This window comes from Mobula hypostoma, chromosome 13 (assembly GCF_963921235.1).
Source record: "Mobula hypostoma chromosome 13, sMobHyp1.1, whole genome shotgun sequence".
NCBI lineage: Eukaryota > Metazoa > Chordata > Chondrichthyes > Myliobatiformes > Myliobatidae > Mobula > Mobula hypostoma.
The window spans coordinates 50,764,088-50,790,243 of NC_086109.1; the positions used below are offsets into that span (position 1 = coordinate 50,764,088).

Sequence of the window (26,156 nt, forward strand, 5' to 3'; positions counted from 1 at the left end):
ATGCTTAATTAGAGCGCTACTCCGCCTCCCTGACCTTCCTGCCTATCCTCCCGTATTACCTGATATCCTTGGATACTGAGAAACTCACACATTTTTCACAGTGTGTGGTGGTTCATCGCCGCCATCTACGTGGGGTGGTCTCTACAATCTCCCACCAAAGATTAAGATTATTAAGGGATTGGACACGCTAGAGGCAGGAAACATGTTCCCGATGTTGGGAGAGTCCAGAACCAGAGGCCACAGTTTGAGAATAAGGGGTAGGCCATTTAGAACGGAGTTGAGGAAAAACTTTTTCACCTAGAGAGTTGTGGATCTGTGAAATGCTCTGCCTCAGAAGGCAGTGGAGGCCAATTCTCTGGATGCTTTCAAGAAAGAGTTAGATAGAGTTCTTAATGATAGCGGAGTCAAGGGATATGGGGAGAAGGCAGGAACGGGGTACTGACTGTGGATGATCAGCCATGATCCCAGTGAATGGCGGTGCTGGCTCGAAGGGCCGAATGGCCTACTCCTGCACCTATTGTCTATAAACTGTTATATCTCAAAGCATGGAGTATAAGAAATAAGGTGGATGATCTTGTTGCACTTTTACAGTTTGTTGGGTTCTATGTTGTGGCCATCACTGAATCGTGGCTGTAGATGGGAGCTGAATGTCCAAGGTTTCACGTTGTATTGAAGCAATTGAAAGGTCAGCAGAAGGGGTGGTGTGGCTCTGCTGGTAAAGAATGGCATTAAATCATTAGAAAGATGTGACACAGGATGGGAAGATGTTGAATCCTTGTGAGTTGAGTTAAGAAACTGTACAACCATAGCTGTCAAGGGAAGTCAAAGCTGATGTAAAAACAAAAGAGAGGGCATACAATGAAGCAAAAATTATTGGGAAGACGGAGAAATCAAAAGCTTTTAAAATTCTACAGAGAGCAACTAAAAGAACCATTAGGAGGGAAGAGTTGAAATATGACGCTAGCAAACAATATCAAAGTGGATAGTAAAAGCTTTCTCAAGTATGCAAAAAATAAAAGAGAAATGAGAGTGGATGTAGGACCACTAGAAAACAAGGCTAGAGAAATAATAACAGGAGCCAAGAAGATGATAGATAAACTAAATGAGTATTTTACATCAGTCTTCACTGTGGAAGACACTACTGGTGTGATAGATGTTAAAGGGTGTATGGGAAGAGAAGTAAATGCAGTTACTATTACAAGGCAGAAAGTGCACCCTAGGGCTCTGAAAGAGGTAGCGTTTGAGATTGTGGTGGCATTAGAAATGATCTTTCAAAAATCATTGGACTCTGGCATAGTGCCAGAGGACTGGAAAATAGCAAATGTCGCTCCACTCTTTCGGAAAGGAGGAAGGCAGCAGAAAGGAAATTATAGATCAGTTAGCCTGACCTCAGTGGTAGGGAGGATATTGGAGTCAATTGTTAAGGATGAGATGATGGAGTACTTTTTGATGCAGGACAAGATAGGACAAAGTCAACATGGTTTCCTTAAGGGAAAATCTTGCGTGACAAACCTGTTGAAGTTCTTTGAGGAGATTACAAGTAGGATAGATAAAGGGGATGCAGTGGATGTTGTATATGTGGACATTCAGAAGACATTGACAAGGTGCCACACATGAGGCTGCTTACCAAGTGATGCTTATTTTTATGCTGTATGTCAATGATTTAGCTGACGAAATAGATGCGTTTGTTGCCAAGTTTGCAGATGATACAAAGATTGGTGGAGTGGCAGGTAGTGTTGAGGGAACAGGTGGACTGCAGAAAGAATTAGACAGATTAGGAGAATGGGCAAGAGAGTAGCAAATGAAATACAATGTTGGAAAATGCATGGTCATGCATTTTAGTGGTAGAAATAAATGTGCAGACTACTTTCTAAACTGGGAACAAATCCAAAAATCTGGGATGCAAAGGGACTTGGGAGTCCTTGTGCAGATACCGTAAAGGTTAACTTGCAGGTAGAGTTGGTGGTGAGGAAGCCAAATGCAATGTTAGCAATCATTTCAAGAGGTCTAGAATACAAGAGCAATTATGTGATACTGAGGCTTTATAAGGCCTTGAGTATTGTGAACAGTTTTGGGCTGCTTATCTAAGAAAAGATGTGCTAGCATTGGAGAGGGTCCATAGGAGGTTCACAAGGATGATTCCGGGAATTAAAGTGTTATCATACAAGGAACGTTTGATGGTTCTGCATCTGTTCTCGCTGGAATTTGGAAGGATGAGGGGGTAATCTCATTGAAACCTTTCGAAGGCTGAAAAGCCTAGACATGGTAGATGTGGAAAGGATGTTTCCCATGGTGGGGGAGTCTAGGACAAGAGAACACAGCTTCCGGATAGAGGGGTGTCCATTTAAAAGAGAGATGCTCAAAAATTTCTCTAGCCAGAGGGTGGTAAATTTGTGGAATGTATTAACACAGGCAGCGGAGGTCAGGTCATTGGGTTTATTTTAGGCAGTGCTTGACTGGTTCTTAATTGGACTGCATCAAAAGTTTCAGGGAGAAGGCTGGGGAATGGGGCTGAGAAGAGGAGAAAAGGATCAACCATGGTTGAATGGTGGAGCAGACTTGATGGGCCAAATGGCCCAATTCTTGTCCTATGTCTTATGGTCTTATATAGAGAGGAAGTTTCACCCAAGGTGCAGAACACAGGAAACTGAGTGACAGTCAGGAAGGGAAAAGGTGTTAAACAGCCAGTGCGGAGTATCCCTGTGACCATCCCCCTCAACAACACACATCAAAGTTGCTGGTGAACGCAGCAGGCCAGGCACCATCCCCCTCAACAATTTTGGATACTGCTGGCAGAAGATAACTCAGCAGAGGAAAGTCACAATAGTCAGGTCTCTGGCACTGAGTCTGACTCAGCGACTCAGAAGGGGAGGAGGCAGGGAAGAGGCGAGCTGTGGTGATAGGGGTTTTGTTAGTTAGGGAAACAGAAAGGAGGTTCTGTGGACAAGAACGAGATTCCCGGATGATACGGTATGTTGCCTGTGGGGTGCCAGAGTCCAGGACATCAAGGATCAAGTTTTCCGGACTCTTAAGTGGGAGGGTGAACACCCAAAGGTTGCAATCCATCTAGGTACCAATGACATAGGTCAGAAGAGTGATGAAGTTCTGCAAACAAGAGAAAATTCTGCAGATGCTAGAAATCTCAGCAACACACACAAAATGCTGGAGGAACGTAGACCAGGTAGCATCTACAGAAAAAGCACTGCCAAAGGGTTTCGGCCCAGAACGTCAACTGCGTTATTTTCCATAGATGCTGCCTGGCCTGCTGAGTTCCTCCAGCATTTTGTTTATGATGTTCTGTAAAATGAGTTCAGGGAGTTAGGTGCTAAGTTAGAGGGCAGGACCTCCAGGGTTGTGATCTCAGAATAACTACCCATACTACTAAAGTCAGAACTAGGAAGATAATACAGTTTTAGCATGTGGCTAAGGAGTTGATGTAGGAGGAAGGGCATAAGATTTTTGGATTATTGGGCTCTCTTCCAGGGAAGGTAGGACCTGTACAGAAGAGATGGTTTGCACATAAACTGGAAAGGTGCCAATAACCTAGGAGAAAGGTATTCTCCGTAACTTCCGCCACCTCCAACGGGATCCCACCACTAAGCATATCTTTCCCTCCCCCCCTCTCTCTGCATTCCGCAGGGATCGCTCCCTACACAACTCCCTTGTCCATTCGTCCCCCCCATCCCTCCCCACTGATCTCCCTCCTGGCACTTATCCGTGTAAGCGGAACAAGTGCTACACATGCCCTTACACTTCCTCCCTTACCACCATTCAGGGCCCCAAACAGTCCTTCCAGGTGAGGCATCACTTCACCTGTGAGTCGACTGGGGTGATATACTGCATCCGGTGCTCCCGATGTGGCCTTTTATATATTGGTGAGACCCGACGCAGACTGGGAGACCGCTTCGCTGAACATCTACGCTCTGTCCGCCAGAGAAAGCAGGATCTCCCAGTGGCCACACATTTTAATTCCACATCCCATTCCCATTCTGACATGTCTATCCACGGCCTCCTCTACTGTAAAGATGAAGCCACACTCAGGTTGGAGGAACAACACCTTATATTCCGTATGGGTAGCCTCCAACCTTATGGCATGAACATTGACTTCTCTAACTTCCGCTAGGCCCTACCTCCCCCTCGTACCCCATCTGTTACTCTTTTTTATGCACACATTCTTTCTCTCACTCTCCTTTTTCTCCCTCTGTCCCTCTGAATATACCTCTTGCCCATCCTCTGGGTCACCCCCCCCCGTCTTTCTTCCCGGACCTCCTGTCCCATGATCCTCTCGTATCCCCTTCTGCCTATCACCTGTCCAGCTCTCGGCTCCATCCCTCCCCCTCCTGTCTTCTCCTATCATTTTGGATCTCCCCCTTCCCCTCCAGCTTTCAAATCCCTTACTCACTCTTCCTTCAGTTAGTCCTGACGAAGGGTCTCGGCCTGAAACGTCGACTGCGCCTCTTCCTATAGATGCTGCCTGGCCTGCTGCGTTCACCAGCAACTTTGATGTGTGTTGCTTGAATTTCCAGCATCTGCAGAATTCCTGTTGTTTAGGAGAAAGGTTTGCTACTGCTACAAGGTGAGGTTTAAATTAAAGTTGCAGGAGGTGGGACAGAAAAGAATAGAGGTTGTGGTGACAGATATTGTTAAGATCCATGACCAAAAAAGCAAGGAATCAAAAGATTGCGCATGATGTCCTGAGTTGCGTATATTTCACTGCTAGAGGTATCATAGGAAAGGCAGATGAGCTCAGGGCATGGATCAACACATGGAATTATGATATTGTAGGCATTAGTGAGACTTGTTTGCAAAATGAGCAGGACTGGCAGTTCAATATTCCAGGGTTTTGTTGTTTTAGATGCGACAGAAGGGAGGGATTAAAGGAGGAGGGATGGTGATACTACTCAGGGAAAATGCCACAGTGGTGCGCAGTCAGGACAGACTGGAGAATTTGTCTAGTGAAGCGATATAGGTGGAACTGAGAAATAAGACAGGTATGACCACGTTAATGGGGCTATATTACAGAACACCCAACAGTCTGTTGTAAGAAACACAAGGTTATTATAAGATTTAAAGATTCAAAGTGCATTTATTATCAAAAAATGTACGAATCATACAACCTTGAGATTTATTTGCTAACAAGCAGTCACAAAGCAAGGAACCTGAAAGAACCCAATGAATAAAATAAGACCAAACCCCCAATGCCCACAGAAAAAAAAAACACAAAACAAAACATATAAACAATAGAAGCGAGAACAACAGTAACAACATTCGAAACCAAATTGAATCCTTAGATCCAAATCTCTGGAGCAGCACAGAGTAGGCCCAAAGCTTCGGTATTCAGTTCATCATATTAGCGGGACAAATGGCTGCAAAGTCCACAGACACGAAGCACAGCCGCTGACGGCAGTCTCACTGCCTCAGCATCGTAGAGACAGAAGCCCCAAGACCAGCTGGGCTAGCGGTTAAAGGTTGTCTGAACCTCGCACTAGGACCCGGCCCCACAATGTGCTCCAGACCTAGATTTCACTGCTGAAGGAGCTATTCCCAACCTCTCCAAATCGGCACAGCACATAGTATATATAAGACCATAAGACAAAGGAGCAGAAGTTGGCCATTTGGCCCATCAAGTTTGCTCCGCCATTCTATCATGAGCTGATCCGTTCTCTCATTTAGTCCCACTCCCCCGCCTTCTCACCATAACCTTTCATGCCCTGGCTACTCAGATACCTATCAATCTCTGCCTTAAATACACCAAATGACTTGGCCTCCACTGCCACCCCTGGCAACAAATTCCATAGATTCGCCACCCTCTGGCTAAAAAAAATTTCTTCGCATCTCTGTTCTGAATGGGCTCCCTTCAATCCTTAAGTCATGCCCTCTCGTATTAGACGCCCTCCCCCATCATGGGAAAGAACTTTGCCACATCCACTCTGTCCATGCCTTTCAACATTCGAAATATTTGTATGAGGTCTCCCCTCATTCTTCTAAACTCCAAGGAATGCAGTCCAAGAGCGGACAAATGTTCCTCATATGTTAACCCTCTCATTCCCGGAATCATTCCAGTGAATCTTCTCTGAACCCTCTCCAACGTCAGCACATCCTTTCTTAAATAAGGAGACCAAAACTGCCCACAGTACTCCAAGTGAGGTCTCACCAGCGCCTTACAGAGCCTCAACATCACATCCCTGCTCCTATCCTCTATTCCTCTAGAAATGAATGGCAACATTGCATTCGCCTTCTTCACTAATGACTCAACCTGGAGGTTAACCGTAAGGGTATCCTGCATGAGGACTCCCAAGTCCCGTTGCATTTCACAACTTTGAATTCTCTCCCCATTTAAATAATTGTCTGCCCATTTATTTCTTCTACAAAAGTGCATAACCATACACTTTCTAACACTGTATTTCATTTGCCACTTCTTTGCCCAGTCTCCCAAACTATCCAAGTCTCTCTGCAGACTCTCTGTTTCCTCAGCACTACCGGCCCCTCTACCTATCTTTGTATCATCAGCAAACTTAGCCACAAAGCCATCTATTCCATAATCCAAATCGTTGATGAACTAAGTAAAAAGAAGCAGCTTCAACATGGACCCCTGTGGAACACCATTGGTAACCGGCAGCCAACCAGAATGGGATCCCTTTATTCCTACTCTCTGTTTCCTTCCAATCAGCCAATGCTCTATCCACGTATGTAACTTCCCCGTAATTCCATGGGCTCTTATCTTGTTTAGCAGCCTCATGTGCAGCACCTTGTCAAAGGCCTTCTGAAAATCCAAATATACAACATCCACTGCATCTCCCTTGTCTAGCCTACTTGTAATTCCTCAAAAAATTGCAATAGGTTTGTCAGGCAGGATTTTCCTTTAAGGAAACCATGCTGAGTTCTGCCTATCTTGTCATATGCCTCTAGGTACTCCGTAATGTCATCCTTGACAATTGACTCCAACAACTTCCCAACCACCGGTGTCAAGCTAACAGGTCTATAATTTCCTTTTTGCTTCCTTACCCCCTTCTTGAATAGTGGAGTAACATTTGCAATCTTCCAGTCCTACAGAACCATGCCAGAATCTATTGACTTTTGAAAGATCATTGCTAATGCCTCCGCAATCTCCACAGCTACTTCCTTCAGAACACTCCGGTGCATTCCATCTGGTCCGGGAGAATATCTACCCTTAGACTATTCAGCTTCCTGAGTACTTTCCCTGTCGTAATTGTGACTGTGCACCCTTCCCTGACACACTTCAGTGTCCAGTATACTGCTGATGTCTTCCTCAGTGAAGACTGATGCCAAATACTTGTTCAGTTCCTCCACCATCTCCTTATCTCCCATTACAATTTCTCCAGTGTCATTTTCTATCGGTCCTATATCTACTCTCACCTGTCTTTTACTCTTTATATTCTTGAAAAAGCTTTTAGTATCCTCTTTGATATTATTTGCTAGCTTCTTTTCATAGTTCATCTTTTCCCTCTTAATGACCTTTTTTTTTTAGTTTCCATTTGTAAGCTCTAAAAACTTCCCAATCCTCTGTCGGCCCACTAATTTTTGCTTCCTTGTATGCCCTCTCCTTTGCTTTAACTTTGGCTTTGACTTCTCACGTCAGCCACGGTTGCATCCTTTTTCCATTAGAAAATTTCTTCTTCTTTGGAATATATCTGTCTTGCACCTTCCTCACTTCTTGCATAAACTCCAGCCACTGCTGCTCTGCCGTCCTTCCTGCTACTGTCCCTTTCCAGTCAACTTTGGCCAGTTCCTCTTTCATGCCACTGTAATTTCCTTTACTCCACTGAAATACCGACACATCGGATTTCAGCTTCTCATTCTCAAATTTCACAGTGAACGTAATCATGTTATGATCACTGCCTCCTAAGGGTTCCTTCACCTCAATCTCTCTATTCATCTCTGGTTCATTACACAATACCCAATCCAGTACAGCTGATCCTCTAGAGGGCTCAACAACAAGCTGTTCTAAAAAGCCATCTCGTAGACATTCTACAAATTCTCTCTTGAGATCCAGTGCTGACCTGATTTTTCCAATCCACTCCCATGTCCTGACGAAGGGTCTTGGCCTGAAACGTCGACTGTTCCTCTTCCTAGAGATGCTGCCTGGCCTGCTGCGTTCACCAGCAACTTTGATGTGTGTTGCTTGAATTTCCAGCATCTGCAGAATTCCTCGTGTTTGCGCATGTTAAAATCTCCCACAATTACCATAACTCTGCCCTTCTGACAAGCCTTTTCTATTTCCTGTTGTAATTTGTAGTCCACATCACAGCAGCTGTTTGCAGCTGTATATAACTGCCATCAGGGTCCTTTACCCCTGCGATTTCTTAGCTCAACCCATAAAGATTCTGCACCTTCCGATCTTATGCCACCTCTTTCTAACGATTTAATATCATTTCTTACCAATAAAGCCATGCCACCCCCTCTGCCTACCTGCCTATCCTTCTGATGCACGGTGTATCCTTGGACGTTCAGCTCCCAGAGACAAGCATTTAGATTGTCCAAACAGCAGATTGTACCTTACCTTAGGACCCAGGCCTTGAACACACTGCCTATTCATTCGCTTCGGAATTGGATTTCAATGCTGAAGAAGCCATACACGACCTCTTCAATTCGGCTCGGCACTTAGGGCAATCCACCCTTGTACCCAGGTTAGTAGGACGGGGATTGCAACACCTCTGTCCCATATTCTCCCCTCCGAATCATTCATTCCAATCATCACAGCTGCAGTTCCAAGTGCATCGATTTTTCAGCAAGGCACATCTTGTGAATTTGCTTTGCCTTCGCTCGCTTCTTCATTGTTTGCAGTGATACCACAATTTAATTAAAAAGTGTCATTAATAATGGTTTTAATCAAATTCCTTTGCTTTCAAACTACCAGTAAATTGTCATATATCTTCATTAGCGCCATCTTAAACCAAAAGATTTTAACTTTCCATATATTGCCTGGGGTCGCATACTGTAAAAATACTAGATGGGTTAGAGTTTGACAAATGTGTTCAGGAAAGTTCCAAAACCAGTACATAGTAATGCCTACAAGAGACTGTGCAATACTTGATCTGCTAATAGGGAATGAGACAGAGCAGGTGACAGAAGTTTTTATAGGGGAACACTTTGTATCTAGTGATCATAATGCCATTTGTTTCAAAGTAAGACGGCAGCACGTGCGAATGCAGCGGCCTCTTGGGGACCAACCAAAGTTGCTTTTTCCTTTGTAAAATTTGTTTTTTTACGACCCAAATGCAACTCCAAGACCATCTGGTACTACAGGGCTACTCCATCGGTGAGCTACTCGTTGATCTGAGTAGCTGGACTGGTGTCCGCAGTGGAGCCGGCTGAGGTGTCGAAGCAGTCGGCCAAGGTGTCAAAGGAGCTGGTCGGGATATCAAAGACGGTCAAGATATTGGAGGAGCCCGCTGAAGTATCGAAGGAGCCAGTTTGGGTATGGTGGAGCTGACCTGGCTGCAGACTATGCTGTCTACTATTTGGAAGCATCGGAGCTGGTACAGTATAACTGTGGGACATTGTCTCCGACATTTCACTTGCGACTGCGAGACTCTGTTGGACAGAGAGAATGTAAGTCGCTGCAGGGCTGTTATCCTTTTTCTGGTTGTGGGATAGACGACGTGAGAGCTGTGTAGCCTCAGTTATAGCAAGAACTAGGCCTCAAGCCTCAGGCTTGCTTGCTGCTGCAGTCCAGGTGAGAAACACAGAAGCACTACAGTGTGGTTGAGCTCAGCTGGGGCCTGGCCTCGTCTGTCGATGCTGCCTTCCCCGTGTTCAAGTGGTGGAATGGCGGACTGGATTGCATGCATCTGTACACTGCTGGGAGACTGTACTATCAATTGCTGGACATTTTCGCTCAAGATCTTGGGCTATATATGTTGATTGAATATGCTTCTTTGCTTGGTATTTTGAATTATGTCACTCACTATTTTTGAATATTTGCTTACTATTTTGAATGTTTCGCATCTTGGCCCCAGAGGAACGCTTTCTCTTTCATGCAGATCTACCTTGCTTTCAATAATCATTAAACTTGATTTGATTTAGAAGTTAATATGCAAAAAGATAAGTCTGGTCCAAGGGTTGAGACTCTAAGTTGGAGAAAAAGCAATTTTGATGGTATCAGAAAGGATCTGGCAAATGTGGATTGGGACAGGGTGATTTCAGGAAAAGGTAAACTTGGTAAGTGGGAGGCCTTCAAAAGTGAATTTTTGAAAGTACAAAGTTTGTATGTTCCTGTCAGAATAAAAGGTAAAGATAATAAGTGTAGGGAACCTTGGTTTTCAAGGGATATTGAGGCCCTGGTTGAGACAAAAAAGGAGGTGCATTGCAGGTATAAGCAGGTAGGAACAAATGAGGTGTTTATGGTATATAAAAAATGCAAGAGGAGAGTTAAGAAAGAAATCAGGAGGGCTAAAAGAAGGCATAAAGTTGCTCTAGCAGACAAGGTGAAGGAGAATCCTCAGGGATTCAACAGATATGTTAAGAGCAAAAGGAATGCAAGGGACAAAGTTGGTCCTCTGGAAGATCAGAATGGTAATTTATGTGTGGAGCCAAACCAGATAGGGGAGATCCTAAATGAATTTTTTGCATCTATATTTACTCAGGAGGAAGACACGGGGTCTATAGGTAAAATGGCAACAACTTCATGGACCCTATGCAAATTACAGAGGAGAAAGTGTTTGCTGTCCCTGAAGCAAATTTGGGTGGATAAATCCTCAGGTCCTAACAAGGCATTCTCTTGGACCCTGCAGGAGGAAAGTGCAGAATTTGCCAGGGATCTAGCAGAGATATTTAAATCATCCTTAGTGGCAGGTGAGGTACCAGAGGATTGGAGGATAGCTAATATTGTTCCACTGTTAAAGAAAGGTTCTAAAAGTAAACCAGGAAATTATAGGCTGATGAGCCTGACATCAGTAGTGTGAAAGTTTATTGGAATGTATTCTAAGGGACCTGATATATGAGTATTTGGACTGATATGGACTGATCAACATGACTTTGTTCATGGTAGGTTATGTCTAACCAACCTCATAGAGGTTTTCGAGGATGGTTGCTTCTCTGACTAGAAGCCTGTGACTTGTGGGGTGCCGCAGGGAAGGGTCCATTGTTGTTTGTCATCTATATTAGCGATCTGAATGATCATTAACTGGATCAGCAAGTTTACGGATGACACCAAGATTAGGGTGTAGTGGATAGTGAGGAAGGGTATCAGCCTTGCAGCAGGATCTAGACCAACTGGAAAAATGGGCTGAAAAACAGCAAATGGAATTTAACGCAGACAAGTGTGAGGTGTTGCACTTCGGTAGGACCAAACAGGGTAAGTCTTACATACTGAGCAGTAGGGGACTGAGGTGTGCTATAGAACAAAGGGATCTGGGATACAGTCCATAATTCATTGAAAGTGGCGGCCCAGGTAGATAGGATCATAAAGAAAACTTTTGGCACACTGGCCTTCATAAATCAAAGTAGTGAGTACAGGAGATAGGATGTTATGTTGAAGTTGTCTATTTTGGATATTATGTGCAGTTTTGGTTATCTGCCTACAGGAAAGATGTAAATAAGGCTGAAAGAGTAGAGAGAAAGTTTACAAGAATGTTGCTGAGACTGGAGGACCTGAGTTATAAGGAAATATTGAATAGTTTAGGACTTTATTCCTTGGAATGTAGAAGATTGAGGGGAGATTTGATAGAGGTATACAAAGTTATGACAGGGTGAATGCAAGCAGGCTTTTCCCACTGAAGTTGGTGGGACAACAAACCAGAGGTCATGGGTTAAAGGTGAAAGGTGAAAAGTTTAAGTGGAACAGGAGGGGAAACTTCCTCATTCAGAGGGTCGTGAGAATGTGGAACAAGCTGCCAGCACAAGTGGTACACGTGAGCTCAATTTCAACATTTAAGACAAGTTTGGATGGTAAAGGTATGGAGGGCTATGGTCCTGGTGCAGGTCAATGGGAACAGGCAATTTAAGTGGTTTGGCACTGACTATTTGGGCCAAAGGACCTGTTTCTGTGCTGTACTTTTCTATGATTATAACTCAAGTAACCACATTACAATAGTGGTGTGCAGAACAGCATCACTGAATGCACAACACGTCGAATCTTGAAGTGATGGACTACATCAGCAGAAGACCACGAATATACACTCACCTAATAAAGTGGCCTTTGAGTGTATAGTACTGTACAAAAGTCTTAGGCACATGTAAAAAAATTCTGTAAAGCAAAGATGCTTTCAAAATAATGAAACATTTCTAAATATCAAGAAATTACCATACAGAGCAGTAAACAGTAAAAAAACTACATTAAATCACATATTTGTTGTGACCACCCTTTGCCTTTAAAACTGCATCAGTACACTATCATGCAGTTTTATAAGAAAACTGGCTGGTAGGATGTTTCGAGAATCTTAGAGAACTTGCGACATTCTTCTGCAACTTTGGATGCCTCGTTTCCTTCTGTCTCTCCAAGTAATTCCAGACAACCTCAACGATATTGAGATCAGAACTCTGAGGAAACCATACCATCTGAAACCATATAAAAAAATCTAAGGTGCCTAAGACTTTTGTAATTTACTGATTATTTGTAGGGCTAAAGGGAAAAACTGTGGGATGAATTGCTGGTCTGTTCTACAAACAGTGTGTACAGACTTCATGGGCCAAATAGCCCCCTTTGCTGTCATGGATTCCAGTACTTTCAGTTTGGGGAAATGTGCTATTTGCCATTTTCAAACCACAAAACTTGTCCATGTGAAATGTGGGTAAGAAAAGGGATTACCAACAACAAAGCAACTCGCACATGTGAGGAGTAATGATCTTTTAAGAACCATTAGATTATTGAATGATTCCAGACGGATGGAAAATTGCAAATGTCACTCCATGTTTTAAGAAAGGATGGAGGCAGAAGAAAGGAAATTATAGGCCAACACGAGGAATTCTGCAGATGCTGGAAATTCAAGCAACATACATCAAAGTTGCTGGTGAATGCAGCAGGCCAGGCAGCATCTCTAGGAAGAGGTACAATCGATGTTTCGGGCCAAGACCCACCTCCACCTCGTACCCCATCCGTTATTTATTTATATACACACATTCTTTCTCTCTCTCTCCTTTTTCTCCCTCTGTCCCTCTGACTACACCCCTTGCCCATCCACTGGTTTTTTTTCCCCCTCCCCCTTTTCCTTCTCCCTGGGCTTCCTGTCCCATGATCCTCTCATATCCCTTTTGCCAATCAACTGTCCAACTCTTGGCTCCATCTCTTACCCTCCTCCCATCATTTTGGATCTCCCCCTCCCCCTTTCACTTTCAAATCTCTTACTAGCTCTTCCTTCACTTAGTCCTGACGAAGGGTCTCAGCCCGAAACATCGACTGTACCTTTTCTTAGAAATTATAGGCCAGTTAGCCTGACTTCAGTGACTGGGGAGATATTGGAGTCCATTATTAACTATGAGGTTTCGGAGTACTGGAGGTGTACAATAAAGTAGACAAAGGTCACGCTGGTTCCCTTAAGGGAAAATCTTGCCTGACAAATCTGTTCAAGTTCTTTGTTGAAATAACAGAAAAAATTTTCGAAGGAGAGTCAGTGGATGTTTATTTTGATTTCCAGTTCTTTGACAAGGTGCCACACATAAGCTTCCTTAACAAGATAAGAGCCCATGGTGTTACAGGAAAGATACTAGCATGGATAGAAGATTGGCTGATTGGCAGGAGGCAAAGAGTGGGAATAAATGGGGCCTAATCTGGTTGGCTAATGCCCCACCTCCCCCTCGTACTCCATCCGTTATTTATATACACACATTCTTTCTCTCACTCTCCTTTTTCTCCCTCTGTCCCTCTGACTACACCTCTTGCCCATCCACTGGGTTTTTTTCCCCCTCCCACTTTTCCTTCTCCCTGGGCTTCCTGTCCCATGATCCTCTCATATCCCTTTTGCCTATCACCTGTCCAGCTCTTGGCCCCATCCCTCCCCCTCTGTCTTCTCCTATCATTTTGGATCTCCCCCTCCCCCTCCCACTTTCAAATCTCTTACTAGCTCTTCCTTCAGTTAGTCCTGACGAAGGGTCTTGGCCTGAAACGTCAACTGTACCTCTTCCTAGAGATGCTGCCTGGCCTGCTGCGTTCACCAGCAACTTTGATGTGTGTTGCTTGAATTTCCAGCATCTGCAGAATTCCTCGTGGATGAAGAAGTAGAAGGGTGGGTTAGTCAGCTTGCTGATGACACAAAGGTTAGGGGTGTTGTGGATAGTCTGCAGGGTTGTCAGAGGATACAGCGGGACATCGATAGGATGCAGAACTAGACTGAGAAGTGGCAGATGGACTTCAACCCAGATAAGTGTGAAGTGGTTCATTTTGGTAGGTCAAATTTGAAGACAGAATATAATATTAATGGTAATACTACTGGCAGTGTTGAGGATCAGCGAGATCTTGGGGTCCATGTCCATAGGACACTCAAATCTGCTGCGCAGGTTGACAGTGTTGTTAGGAAGGCGTATGGTGTGTTGGCATTCATCAGCTACGGAACTGAGTTCAAGAGCTGTGAGGTAATGTTACAGCTATACGAGACCTTGGTCAGACTGCGTTCCACCAGCATTTTGTGTGTTTCCAGACCCTACTGCAGCATTTCTTGCTTTTGTAGCTTGACTAAGGCCTTGAAGCCATGTTTCTGGCATTTTCTGTTTTTGTTCCAGATGTGCAAAAACTACATTTTTAAAAAAATTTCACTTTGCTTTTACATTTGTCTGAAATACTTTTTCTCTGTACTACCTTTCTTCTTGTTGCACTTTCCAAACTTGCTCTATCTTTTGGTTGCTGGTCTTTAATGAGGATTTTGTGTACACCTCCAGTCGTTTCTTCTTAGCCAAGATAGCCTTATTAATATCAGCTGCAAAGGAATTAAAAAGCAATGAGAGACTGGTAACATTGACCTGCTTCAGCCATTCAGTAACAACCCCACAAACTCTATCTGAAATGTATCTCAACTCTCTGCCACTTACTGATAACATTATTTCTGAAATTCTGCAGTACCATCATTCTGAAATACCATCATTCCAAATAAACTGATTCCTAAACTCCGGAACCTTGGCCTTAGCACTCAGATCTGCAGCTGGATCTCCAACTTCCTCACAGACAGGACCCAGGCTGTAAAAATAGGGGACAAGCTCTCCTCTACAATCACTTTGAGCACCAGTGCCCCACAAGGCTGTGTACTCAGCCCCCTGCTTAACTCATTGTACATCCACGATTGTGTAGCCAAGTCTCCATCGAACTCAATATATAAGTTTGCTGATAACACCACAATTGTAGGCCATATCTCGGATAATGATGAGTTTGAGTACAGAGAGGAAATTAAGAACCTGGTGGCATGGTGCAAAGACAATAACCTCTCCCTCAACGTCAGCAAGACAAAAGAATTGGTTGTTCATTTCAGAAGGAGTAGCGGGCCACACGACCCCATTTACATTGGTGGTGCGCAAATGGAACAGGTCAAAAGCTTTAAGTTCCTTGGGGTCAATATCACAACTGACCTGACTTGATCAAACCAAGCAGAGTCCAATGCCAATAAGGCCCACCAGCGCCTTTACTTCCTGAGAAAGCTAAAGAAATTTAGCCTGTCCCCTAAAACCCTCACTAATTTTTATAGATGCACCGTAGAAATCATTCTTCTGGGGTGCATCACAACCTGGTATGGAAGTTGTCCTGTCCAAGACCGGAAGAAGCTGCAGAAAATCGTGAACACAGCCCAGCACATCACACAAACCAATCTTCCGTCCTTGGACTCACTTTACACCGCATGCTGTCGGTGCAGTGCTGCCAGGATAATCAAGGACACAACCCACCCAGCCAACACACTTTTCGTCCTTCTTCCCTCTGGGAGAAGGCTCAGGAGCTTGAAGACTCGTACGGTCAGATTTGAGAACAGTTTCTTTCCAACTGTGATAAGACTGCTGAACAGATCCTGACCCGGATCTGGACCGTACCCTCCAAATATCTGGACCAGCCTCTCGGTTTTTTTTCCCTTTTCTATTTTCTATTTATGATTTATAATTTAAATTTTTAATATTTACTATCGATTTGTACTCCAGGGAGCACAAAGCGCAGAATCAAATATCGCTGTGATGATTGTATGCTCTAGTATCAATTGTTTGGCGACAATAAAGTAACATGCAGGTTAGCTGATGTTGTATTACTTCTAGTTGATAGAGATTAGAGATAGAGACTTCAAAATATAAAAAAATGTAAATAGGCTATCTACAGCAGCCTCTTTTTGTCAATACAGTGGATTCTGGTTAATTGGGACATATCAGGACCAGTACATTTTGCCCAATTAGCCAAAGTTGCATGGAAATAATTAAGGTATAAAAAAAAAGACAAACTGTGTGACAAGTTAGAACACTACAGTACTATGAAACTATGTATTAATTTCTCATACTTTTCAACAGAGAAATTCATCCAGTGTACATAATAATCAAGACCAGTGCAGACAACTAGGCAGATAATGGACTGCCTTAATACAATTTTCGATGCTTGCTATCTCCAAATCTTCATTTTCATTATAAAATTCAAGATGATTGTAGTTACCTTCAAATTCTTGGTAGTTCCTAACTTGTTGAAGGACTGAAATAGTTTCTTTTTCATTCCCAGCCATTTCTGGCATCTCCAAGCAATGAAACCTCAGTGAGCAAACTAGTTTAAAATTGTCTTAGTGTTCAGTAATCGCTAACTGTCAGTGACAAAAATCAATACAAACACGCAGCTGACGCTATTTAAAAGTGGATCACTCTAAGCATGGTGTCAGGAGAGGGAAGGAAAATGTCCGGATAGTGGAGAGCACCCTGTGGATGCCCCCCTCAGCAACAAGTATCTCGTTTTGGATGCAGTTGAGGGGGATGACCTGACAGGGGACAGCCACGGTGACCAGGTCTCTGGCACTGAGCCTGGCACTGTTGTGAAGAAGGGAGAAGAGGAATGCGGTAGTCATAGGGGATTCCATAGTCAAGGGAAGAGACAGGGGATTCTGTGAGCCTGATAGAGATACCTGCATGGTATATTGCCTCCCAAATGCCAGGGTACGGGACGTCTCGGATCGGGTCCAGAATATTCTGAAGGGAGACAGCGAGCAGCCAGCTGTCTTGGTACATGTTGGTACCAATGTCGTAGATAGGAAAAGGGAGGAGATCCTGAAGAGTGATTTCCGGGAGTTAGGAAGGAAGCTGAGAAGCAGGACCTCCAGGGTAGTAATCTCAGGATTGCTACCTGTGCCATGTGCTAGCAAGGGCAAGAATAGTAGGTATCAGGCAGATGAATGCGTGGCTGAGAGACTGGTGCAGGGGGCAGGGCTTCAGATTCTTGGATCATTGGGATCTCTTCTGGGGGAAGTATGACCTGTTCAAAAAGGACTGGTTACACCTGAACCCAAAGGGGACCAATGTCCTGGCGGGAAGGTTTAACAGAGCTGTTAGGGAGCGTTTAAACTAATTTGGCAGGGGGATGGGAACCAGAATGATAGAGCAGAGGAGGGGGAAAACAGAAATAAATCTAAGATAGTGAGCAGTAAAGATGTCAGGAAGGACAGGCAGGTGATGGGGCAAATTTGCAGCCATTGGGATGAGATGCAATGCAATAAAGTTGCATTGCAATCAAAGCAAGAAGTACCAAATACTGGACTTAAGGTGTTATACTTAAATGCACGCAGCATAAGGAATAAGGTGATGATCGTATCGTACAGCTACAGATTGGCAGGTATGAAATTGTGGCCATCACTGAGACGTGGCTAAAGGATGCATGTCACTGGGAGCTGACCATCCAAGGATACACTGTGTATAGGCAGCTAGACAGAGGGGTGGCATGGCTTTATTGGTAAGAAATTACATTAAATCATCAGCAAGAGGTGACATGGGATCGGAAGGTGCAGAATCTTTATGGGTTGAGCTAAGAAATCACAGGGATAAAAGGACCCTGATGGCAGTTATATACAGGCCTCCTAACAGCTGCTGTGATGTGGACTACAAATTACAACAGGAAATAGAAAAGGCTTGTCAGAAGGGCAGTGTTATGATAATTGTGGGATTTTTAACATGCGAGTGGATTGGGAAAATCAGGTCGGCACTGGATCTCAAGAGAGAGAATTTGTAGAATGTCTGCGAGATGGCTTTTTAGAACAGCTTGTTGTTGAGCCCACTAGGGGATCGGCTTTACTGGATTGGGTATTGTGTAATGAACCAGAGGTGATTAGAGAGATTGAGGTGAAGGAACCCTTAGGAGACAGTGATCGTAATTATTTGCTAGCTTCCTTTCATAGTTCATCTTTTCCCTCTTAATGACCTTCTTAGTTTCCTTTTGTAAGCTTTTAAAAACTTCCCAATCCTCTGTCTTCCCACTAATTTTTGCTTCCTTGTATGCCCTCTCCTTTGCTTTAACTTTTGCTTTGACTTCTCTTGTCAGCCACAGTTGCATCCTTTTTCCATTAGAAAATTTCTTCTTTTTTGGAATATATCTGTTTTGCACCTACTAGAGATGACACATAATCCAATGATAACAATCAATCTGTAAAACAGCCAGATTCATGTAGTGTGACACCTACAAAAAACTAAGAAACACAAACAAAATGCTGGAGGAACTCAGCATGTCAGGCAGCATCCATGGAAATGAATAAAGTTGATGTTTCAGGCTGAGACCATTCTTCAGGACTGCGCAGAAAGGGGGAAGATGCCAGAATAAAAAAGGTGGGAGGAGGGTAAAGAGGCTAGCTGGAAAGTGATAGGTGAAGCCAGCTGGAGAAGAAAGAATCTGATAGGAGGGAAGAGTGGCCCATAGGAGAAAGGAAAGGAAAGTAATAGGTGGGTGAGAAGAAGTAAAAGGTCAAAGTGGGGAATGGGGTGGGGGAGAAGAAATTTGTTTACCAGAAAGAGAAATTGCTATTCATGCCATCAGTTTGAAGGGTACCCAGACAGAATATAAGATGTTGAGGTGTGTACTACCTGATGACCTAATTGGAGAAGATGAGCAATACACTCAGTGAATACTTTATTAGGTATATCTGTACACCTGCTTATTAATACAAATCAGCCAATCATGTGACAGCAACTCAATGCATAAAAGTATGCAGACATGGTCAAGAGGTTCAGTTATTGTTCAGACCAAACATCAGAATGGGGAAGAAATGTAATCTGAGTGACCTTGATCACGGAATGATTGTTAGTGCCAGACAGGGTGGTTTGAGTATCTCAGAAACTGCTGATCTTCTGGACTTTTCACACACGTCTCTCAAACTTACAGAGAATGATACCGAAAACAAAAAATCATCCACTGAATGGCGATTCTATGGGTGAAAACGCTTTGTTAATAGAGGGCAGAGGAGAGGGCCAGACTGGTTCAATCTGAGAGGAAGGTGATATTAACTCAAATAACCACAATTAACACCATTGGTGTGCAAAAGAGCATCTCTGTACACACAACACTTTTAACCTTGAAGTGAAGCAGAAAACCACAAACATACACTCAGTGGCTATTTTACTAGGTGCAGGTACAGAATAAAGTGGCTACTGAGTCTATGTGCAGTTAATCATCTCTGGCCTTTGAAGATGGTGATGATGAAGCCAAACTAACTGAGCAGTGCTCATAAATTCAAATCAACCTGCGCAAATTGGGATAATTGGAGTTAATGGCAATGGGACCAAAAACAATACTCTCCAGCATTTCTTATCAATGACACACATTTAATAGTTTCATATTTAATGTCAAGGCTGAAGCATTGCATTGGAGAACATCGCAGTTGTTTGTAAGTGTTGACAGGATAGAGAACATTGCATTTGTTAGATTAATTTACTTGAAGAATATTGATAGGTAACCTTTACCAATCAATCAAAATGCATCTGCTTTAGTACACTAGGTGGTCATTTTCATTGCAAAGTCATGCTGTTTGGTACAAAACATGCATTGAAATCTTTCAGAGACTGACCAGTAAGATGATTCCTGGGATAATTGTGGAATTCGCTGACCTTTTAGTGTACAGCAATATTTCGAGCGACCATCTCAAATAACTGAAAGCTTTGCTCGTCAGGCTTATCTAAGCCAAAACAGAAAGTCTGCTAAGTTCATATATCAGAATCAGAATCAGACTTATTATCACTGACATACAGTATATCATAAAATTTGTTGCTTTGTGGCCGCAGTAGAGTGCAATACATAAAAATGACTGCAAGTTACAGTAAGATATAAAAAATAAATCAGTAGTGCAAAAAGACAGCAAAAAGTGATGTACTGTTTGAAGATTTGTGGTCTGTCCAGAAATCTGATGGCAAAGGGGAATAAGCTGTTCCTAATCTTGGAAATGAAATTGATCGCAATCAAGTGCTAACATAACAAGTTATGGCTTAAGTGATACTAGACTTTCCTGCAACTGGAAAAAAAATGATGAGACTTCTTCATGTAACTGGATTGTACAGTGAGTTTGTTTCACACTTCTCTACAGTAATAGTCCCAATAACATGCGTGGAAGAGAAAAAACTTGAAGTTTGTCAGGTCGGAATCATGCATGCCATTTGAGAATTGACCATTTTGATAAATAAACTAGAACTAAAGTAAGTAGAGGCCACTCCAAAGTGCTGATATGGGAAAGGCCAGTCAGTTACTTCTCAGTGAAGCTCAATCAGCAGTCAAGCATTATGAAAGAGTTTGACATTTTGATTTATCCCTTCAAGACTGTTAGACATTGGAGCAGAATTAGGAGATATGGCCCACTGAGTCTGTTCTGCCATTCCATCATAGTTGATTTATTTTCCCTCTCAACACCACTCTCCTGCCTTCTCATAACCTTTTGCACTCTTACTAAGCAAGAGCTTATCAACCTCTGCTGTAAACAATACCTAATGACTTGGCTTCCACAGCCATCTGTGGCAATGAATTCCACAGATTCACCACCCTTTAACTAAAGAAATTCCTCCTCATCTGTTCTGAAGTAACATCCTTCTATTCTGAGGCTGTGCTCTCTGGTCCTGGACTCCTGCACTATAGGAAACATCCTCTCCATGCCCACTACATCTCGACCTTTCAATATTCAATAGGTTTCAATGAGTTCTGCTTCATTCTTCTAAACTCCAGCGAGTACAGGTCCAAAACTATCAATGCTCTTCCTATGTTAAACCTTTTCATTCCAGGACCATTCTCATGAAACTCCTCTGAACCCACATCCTTTCTTAAAGGTCAAAAAACTGCTCACAATACTCCAAGTCTGACCAATGCTTTATAAAGCCTCAGCATTACATCTTTGTTTTATATTCTAGTCCTCTCAAAATAAATGTGAACATTGCATTGCCTTCCTTAACATCTTGACCTGTATGCTACAGGTCATGGTTATGTTAACTTACTTAAGTTCTTGAAAAGGTTCAGAACCAAGAACTAAAGGCTGTTTTGGAGTCTGTCGTTGCAATTCTTTACCCAATAGGGGAGGCACAGTGGCACAGCAATCAACAAAATGCTATTACAGCGCCAGTTCAATTCCCATTGCTGTCTGTAAGGGGTTTGTACATTTTCCCCATGTCTGCATGATTTTCCTCCCACACTCCAAAGACGTATGGGTTAGTAGGTTAATTGGTCACATGGGTGTAATTGGGTAGCGCAGGCTCATGGGGCTGAAGGTGTCTGTTACTGTGGTGTACCTTTACATCTAAAGCTTAAATCTAGAGATCGTGTATGTGGAAGAGAACCTGAATATTGATGTTCTGAAAATGGTGACAGTATAATATAAAGAAACTCACAGACACTAAAAGCCCACTGTATGAAAAAAATCTGTTGTAAAGAACTTTACAACAGTAACACTTCTATTTTTCAAAAGCGGGGTTTGTGAACAGGATATGATGTTACCTCATGCTAAGATCACTCAGTTGTCTGGATGTGATCCTTGCTGTTCATGACTGGAAAGGGACTGATACTACAACCAGGAACATGATGCACCTTGTGCAAACTCTGAATGGAGAAGCCAATACAATCTTCATCCAGCAGGTGATATGATAGCAGGAAAGAACACAAGTAAAGAATCAACAATAGCTCAACAGACCACTCATGCCTGCTCTGCCATTCAATAGTTCCTTTCCCATATGTCTCAGAACCATAAGACATAAGAACAGATATTAGGTCATTTGGCCCATAGAGTCTGCTCTGCCATTCAATCATGGCTCCCTCCTCAGCCCCACTCATTTGCTATCTTCTTGTCCCCCATTATTGTTTCTCTAGTCTCATTTTCTAGCAGTCCTATATCCACTCTCATCCCTCTTTTTTTTTTACATACTTGAAAAAGCTTTTACTATCCACTTTGATATTGTTTGACAGATCGCTTTACGTTTCTTTTCCCTCCTAATGATTCTTTTAGTTACCCCCCATAGATTTTTAAAAGCTTCTCAATCCTCTATATTCCCGCTAATTTTTGCTTTGTTGTAGGCACTCTTTTGCTTTTACATTAGCTTTGACTTCCCTTGTCAGCCACAGTTGTACTGTTTTGCCATTTGAGTATTTCTTTGTTTTTGGAATACATCTATCCTGCACCTTCCTCATTTTTTCCAGAAACTCACGCCATTGCTGCCCTACTGTCATCCCTGCCAGCATCTCCTTCTAATTTACTTTGGCCAACCCCTCTCGCATCCCACTGTAATTTCCTTTACTCCACTGAAATACTGCTACTTTAGACTTTACTTTCTCCCTATCAAATTTCAAGTCGAACTCAATCATATTGTGATCACTGCCTCCGAAGGGTTCTTTTACCTTAAGCTCCCTAATCACCTCCAGTTCATTACACCCAGTGCAGTACAGCTGATCCCCTAGTAAGCTCAACGACAAACTACTCTAAAAAGCTATCTCATAGGCATTCAACAAACTCACTTTCTTGAGATCCATTACCAGCATGATTTTCCAAATTGACCTGCATGTTGAAATCTCCCATGACTGTCATAACATTGCCCTTTTGACTCGTCTTTTTCCTGTTGTACTCTGTGGTCCACATCCAGCTGTTGGGAGGCCTGCCATCACAGTCCTTTTACATTTGCAGTTTCTTAACATAACCCACAAGGATTCAACATCTTCCGATCCTAGTTGCATCTTTCTAATGATTTGTTGCCATTCTTTACCAGCAGAGCTACACCACCCCCTCTGCCTACTTTCCTATTCCTCCAATAGAACGTGTAACCTTGGACAGCCAGCTCCCAACTACAACCATCCTTTAGCCATGATTCAGTAATGGCAACAAGATCAGCCACCTTATTTTTATACTCCGTGCATTGAGGATCTGCTACCCTTTTTGATTCTGCAACCCTAATGCACTGATAGTTACCCTGCTGCCTGCAATTTTGTCCTATCATCTGCCTGCCCTTCCTGACAGTCTGATAGCTCGCTACCTTGGCTTTTCTACCATTCGTCCTGAGTCCCTTCACTCCAGTTCCACCCATCCTTGCCAAATTAGTTTAAACCTTCCCCCACAGTTCTAACAAACCTACACATGAAAATATTGGTTCCCCTTCGGTTCAGGTGCAACCTCCCCCAGAAGAGATCCCAATGATCCAAGAACCTGAAGCCCTGCCCCCTGCACCAGCTTCTCAGTCACGCGTTAATCTGCCAAATCATCCTGTTTCTACCCTCACTGGCATGTGGAACAGGAGTAATCCAGAAATTACTACCCGGGGCCCTGCTTTTCAGCTTTCTACCTAGCTCTCTAAATTCTCTCTTCAGGACCTCTTTCCTTTTCTTTCCTATGTCATTGCTACCAATATGTACCAAGACATATACCAAGGCTGCTCTCCGTCTCCCTCCCTTAAGAATGTCTTGAATCCCTTAGGAATCGGCCTGGAGATTCCTTGCTGCACTCACAGTATCTCAAGTATATCCAACCTTCGTTTGGGAGACTGGAGCTGTACACAATATTCTAGGTGAGTCTCAGTTGTGTTCAACATAATTAATGCTCTGTTGAGGTCGTGGCTCAGCTTTAGTTGTTTCTTGGTGTTTCTTGGTTGGATTTGTGGAGATGGTTTTGGGGACAGAGAAATCAGTTAGGGGTCAGGTTAGGGTTTTAGGGAATGGGATGTGGGGTATTAGAGGAATTAGAAGTCAGGCTGGAGTCTTAATTCTCTGCTCCATATTTGAAGGGTTCCTGAGACTCAATCTGGTAACCCTTGCTGTGCCTCCGGTATTGCAAGTACATCCGACCTTTGGATGGGAGACTGGATCTGTTACACAATATTCCAGATACAATCTCAATTAGGCTCTACATAACTGCCCTAAATCCAGCACTTAAATCCTCTCTCTCTGAGGCCGACGTGCCGTTTACCTTCCCAAGTGCTTGATGAACCTTTTGTGAGGATACCCCAGACCCTCTGAACACCAACGCTTTTATATCTCTCACCATTCAAAAATAAATTAAGACCATAAGACATTTGGGCATCGCGTTTGCTCTGCCATTCAATCATGGCTGATCCTTTTTTCCCCTCCTCAACCCCATTCCACAGCCTTCTCCCCATAATCTTTGGTGTCCAATCAAGAACTTATCAATCTCTGCCTTAAATACACCCAATCACCTGGCCTTCACAGTTGCCTGTGGTAATAAATTCCATAAGTTCACCACCTGCTGGCTAAAGAAATTTCTCTGTTTTAAATGGACACCCCTCGATCCGGAGGCTGTGTCTTCTTGTCCTAGACTCCTCCACCATGGGAAACATCCTTTCCACATCTATTCTGTCTAGACTTTTCAACATTGTAAAGGTTTCAATGAGATATCCCTTTTCTTTCTAAATTCCAGCCAGTACAGACCCAGAGCCATCAAACATTCCTCGTATGATAACCCTTTCATTCTTGTTATCATCCTTGTGAACAGCCTCTGGACAGTCTCCAGTGCCAGCACACCTTTTCTTAAATTGAGGAGCCCAAAACTGTTCACAATATCTCAAGGTGAGGCCACACCAGTGTCTTATTAAGTCTCAGCATCACATCCTTGCTCGTGTATTCAAGACATCTTAAAATGAATGCTAACATTGCACTTGCCTTCCTCACCACCAACTCAACCTGCAAATTAACCTTCAGGGTGTTTTGCACAAGAACTCCCAAGACCCTTTGCATGTCAGATTTTTGGATTTTCTTCCCGTTTAAAAAATAGTCTGTACATTTATTTCTACTGCCAAAGTGCATGACCATGCATTTTCCAACATTGTATTTCATTTGCCATTCTCCTAATCTGTCTACGTCCTTCAACCTGTTTCAACACTACCTGTCGCTCCACCAATCTTTGTATCATCTGCAACTTGACAACAAAGCCAGTTATTCCATCATCAAAATCATTGAAATACAGCATAAAAAGAAGTGGTCCTAACACTGACCCCTGCCGAACACCACTTGTCACTGGTAGCCAAGCTGACAAGGATCCTTTTATTTTCACTCGTTGCTTCCTACCAATCAGCCATTACTCTAACCATGCTAGTAACTTTCCTGTAGTACCATGGGCTCTTATCTTGGTAAGCAGCCTCACGTGTGGCACCTTGTCAAAGGCCTTACGGAAGTCCAAATATACAACATCCACTGCATCTCCTTTATCTATCCTACTTGTAATTTCCTCAAAGAATTCCAACAAGTTCATCAGGCAAGATTTTCCCTGAAGGAAACCATGCTGACTTTCTCCCAGCTTGTCCTGTGTCATCAAGTACTCCATAACCTCATCCTTAACAATAGACTCCAACATTTTCCAACCACTGAGATAAGGCTAACCAGTCTATAATTTCCTCGCTGCTGCCTTCCTCCTTTCTTCAAGGGTGGAGTGACATTTGCAATTTTCTAGTCCTTTTGCACCATGCCAGAGTCCATGATTATTGAAAGATCATTGCTATTGCCTCCACAATCTCTAATGCTGCCTCTTTCAGAACCCTAGTGTGCAATTTATCTGGTCCGGCTGTCTTATGTACCCTTAGGTTTTCAGGCTATATGAGCAACTTCTCCATTGTAATAGTAAATGCACTTACATCTCTTCCTTCACGCACTATAACATCTGGCATACTGCTGGTGTCTTCCACAGTGAAGACTGATGCAAAATACTCATTTAGTTCAACTGCCATTTCTTGTCCTCCATTATTATTTCTCTGGCCTCATTTTCTTACCTCTTTTATTTTTTACATACTTGAAAAGGCTATTACTATCCACT

General features: G+C 43.1%; 1 protein-coding gene across 4 annotated transcripts in view; it reads right to left on the minus strand.

Moving 5' to 3' along the window:
- sycp3 (synaptonemal complex protein 3) overlaps positions 1-26,156 on the minus strand; it is a 203,584-nt gene that overhangs the window by 49,580 nt on the left and 127,848 nt on the right. For 3 of the 4 annotated variants that reach the window (XM_063065677.1, XM_063065674.1, XM_063065676.1), the window contains exon 5: positions 14,753-14,870. In XM_063065677.1, coding sequence (XP_062921747.1) covers positions 14,753-14,870 — 118 coding nt within the window. Of the gene's footprint in view, positions 1-14,752; positions 14,871-19,986; positions 20,055-26,156 lie in introns of all 4 variants that reach the window. The other variant, XM_063065678.1, reaches the window with a different exon arrangement.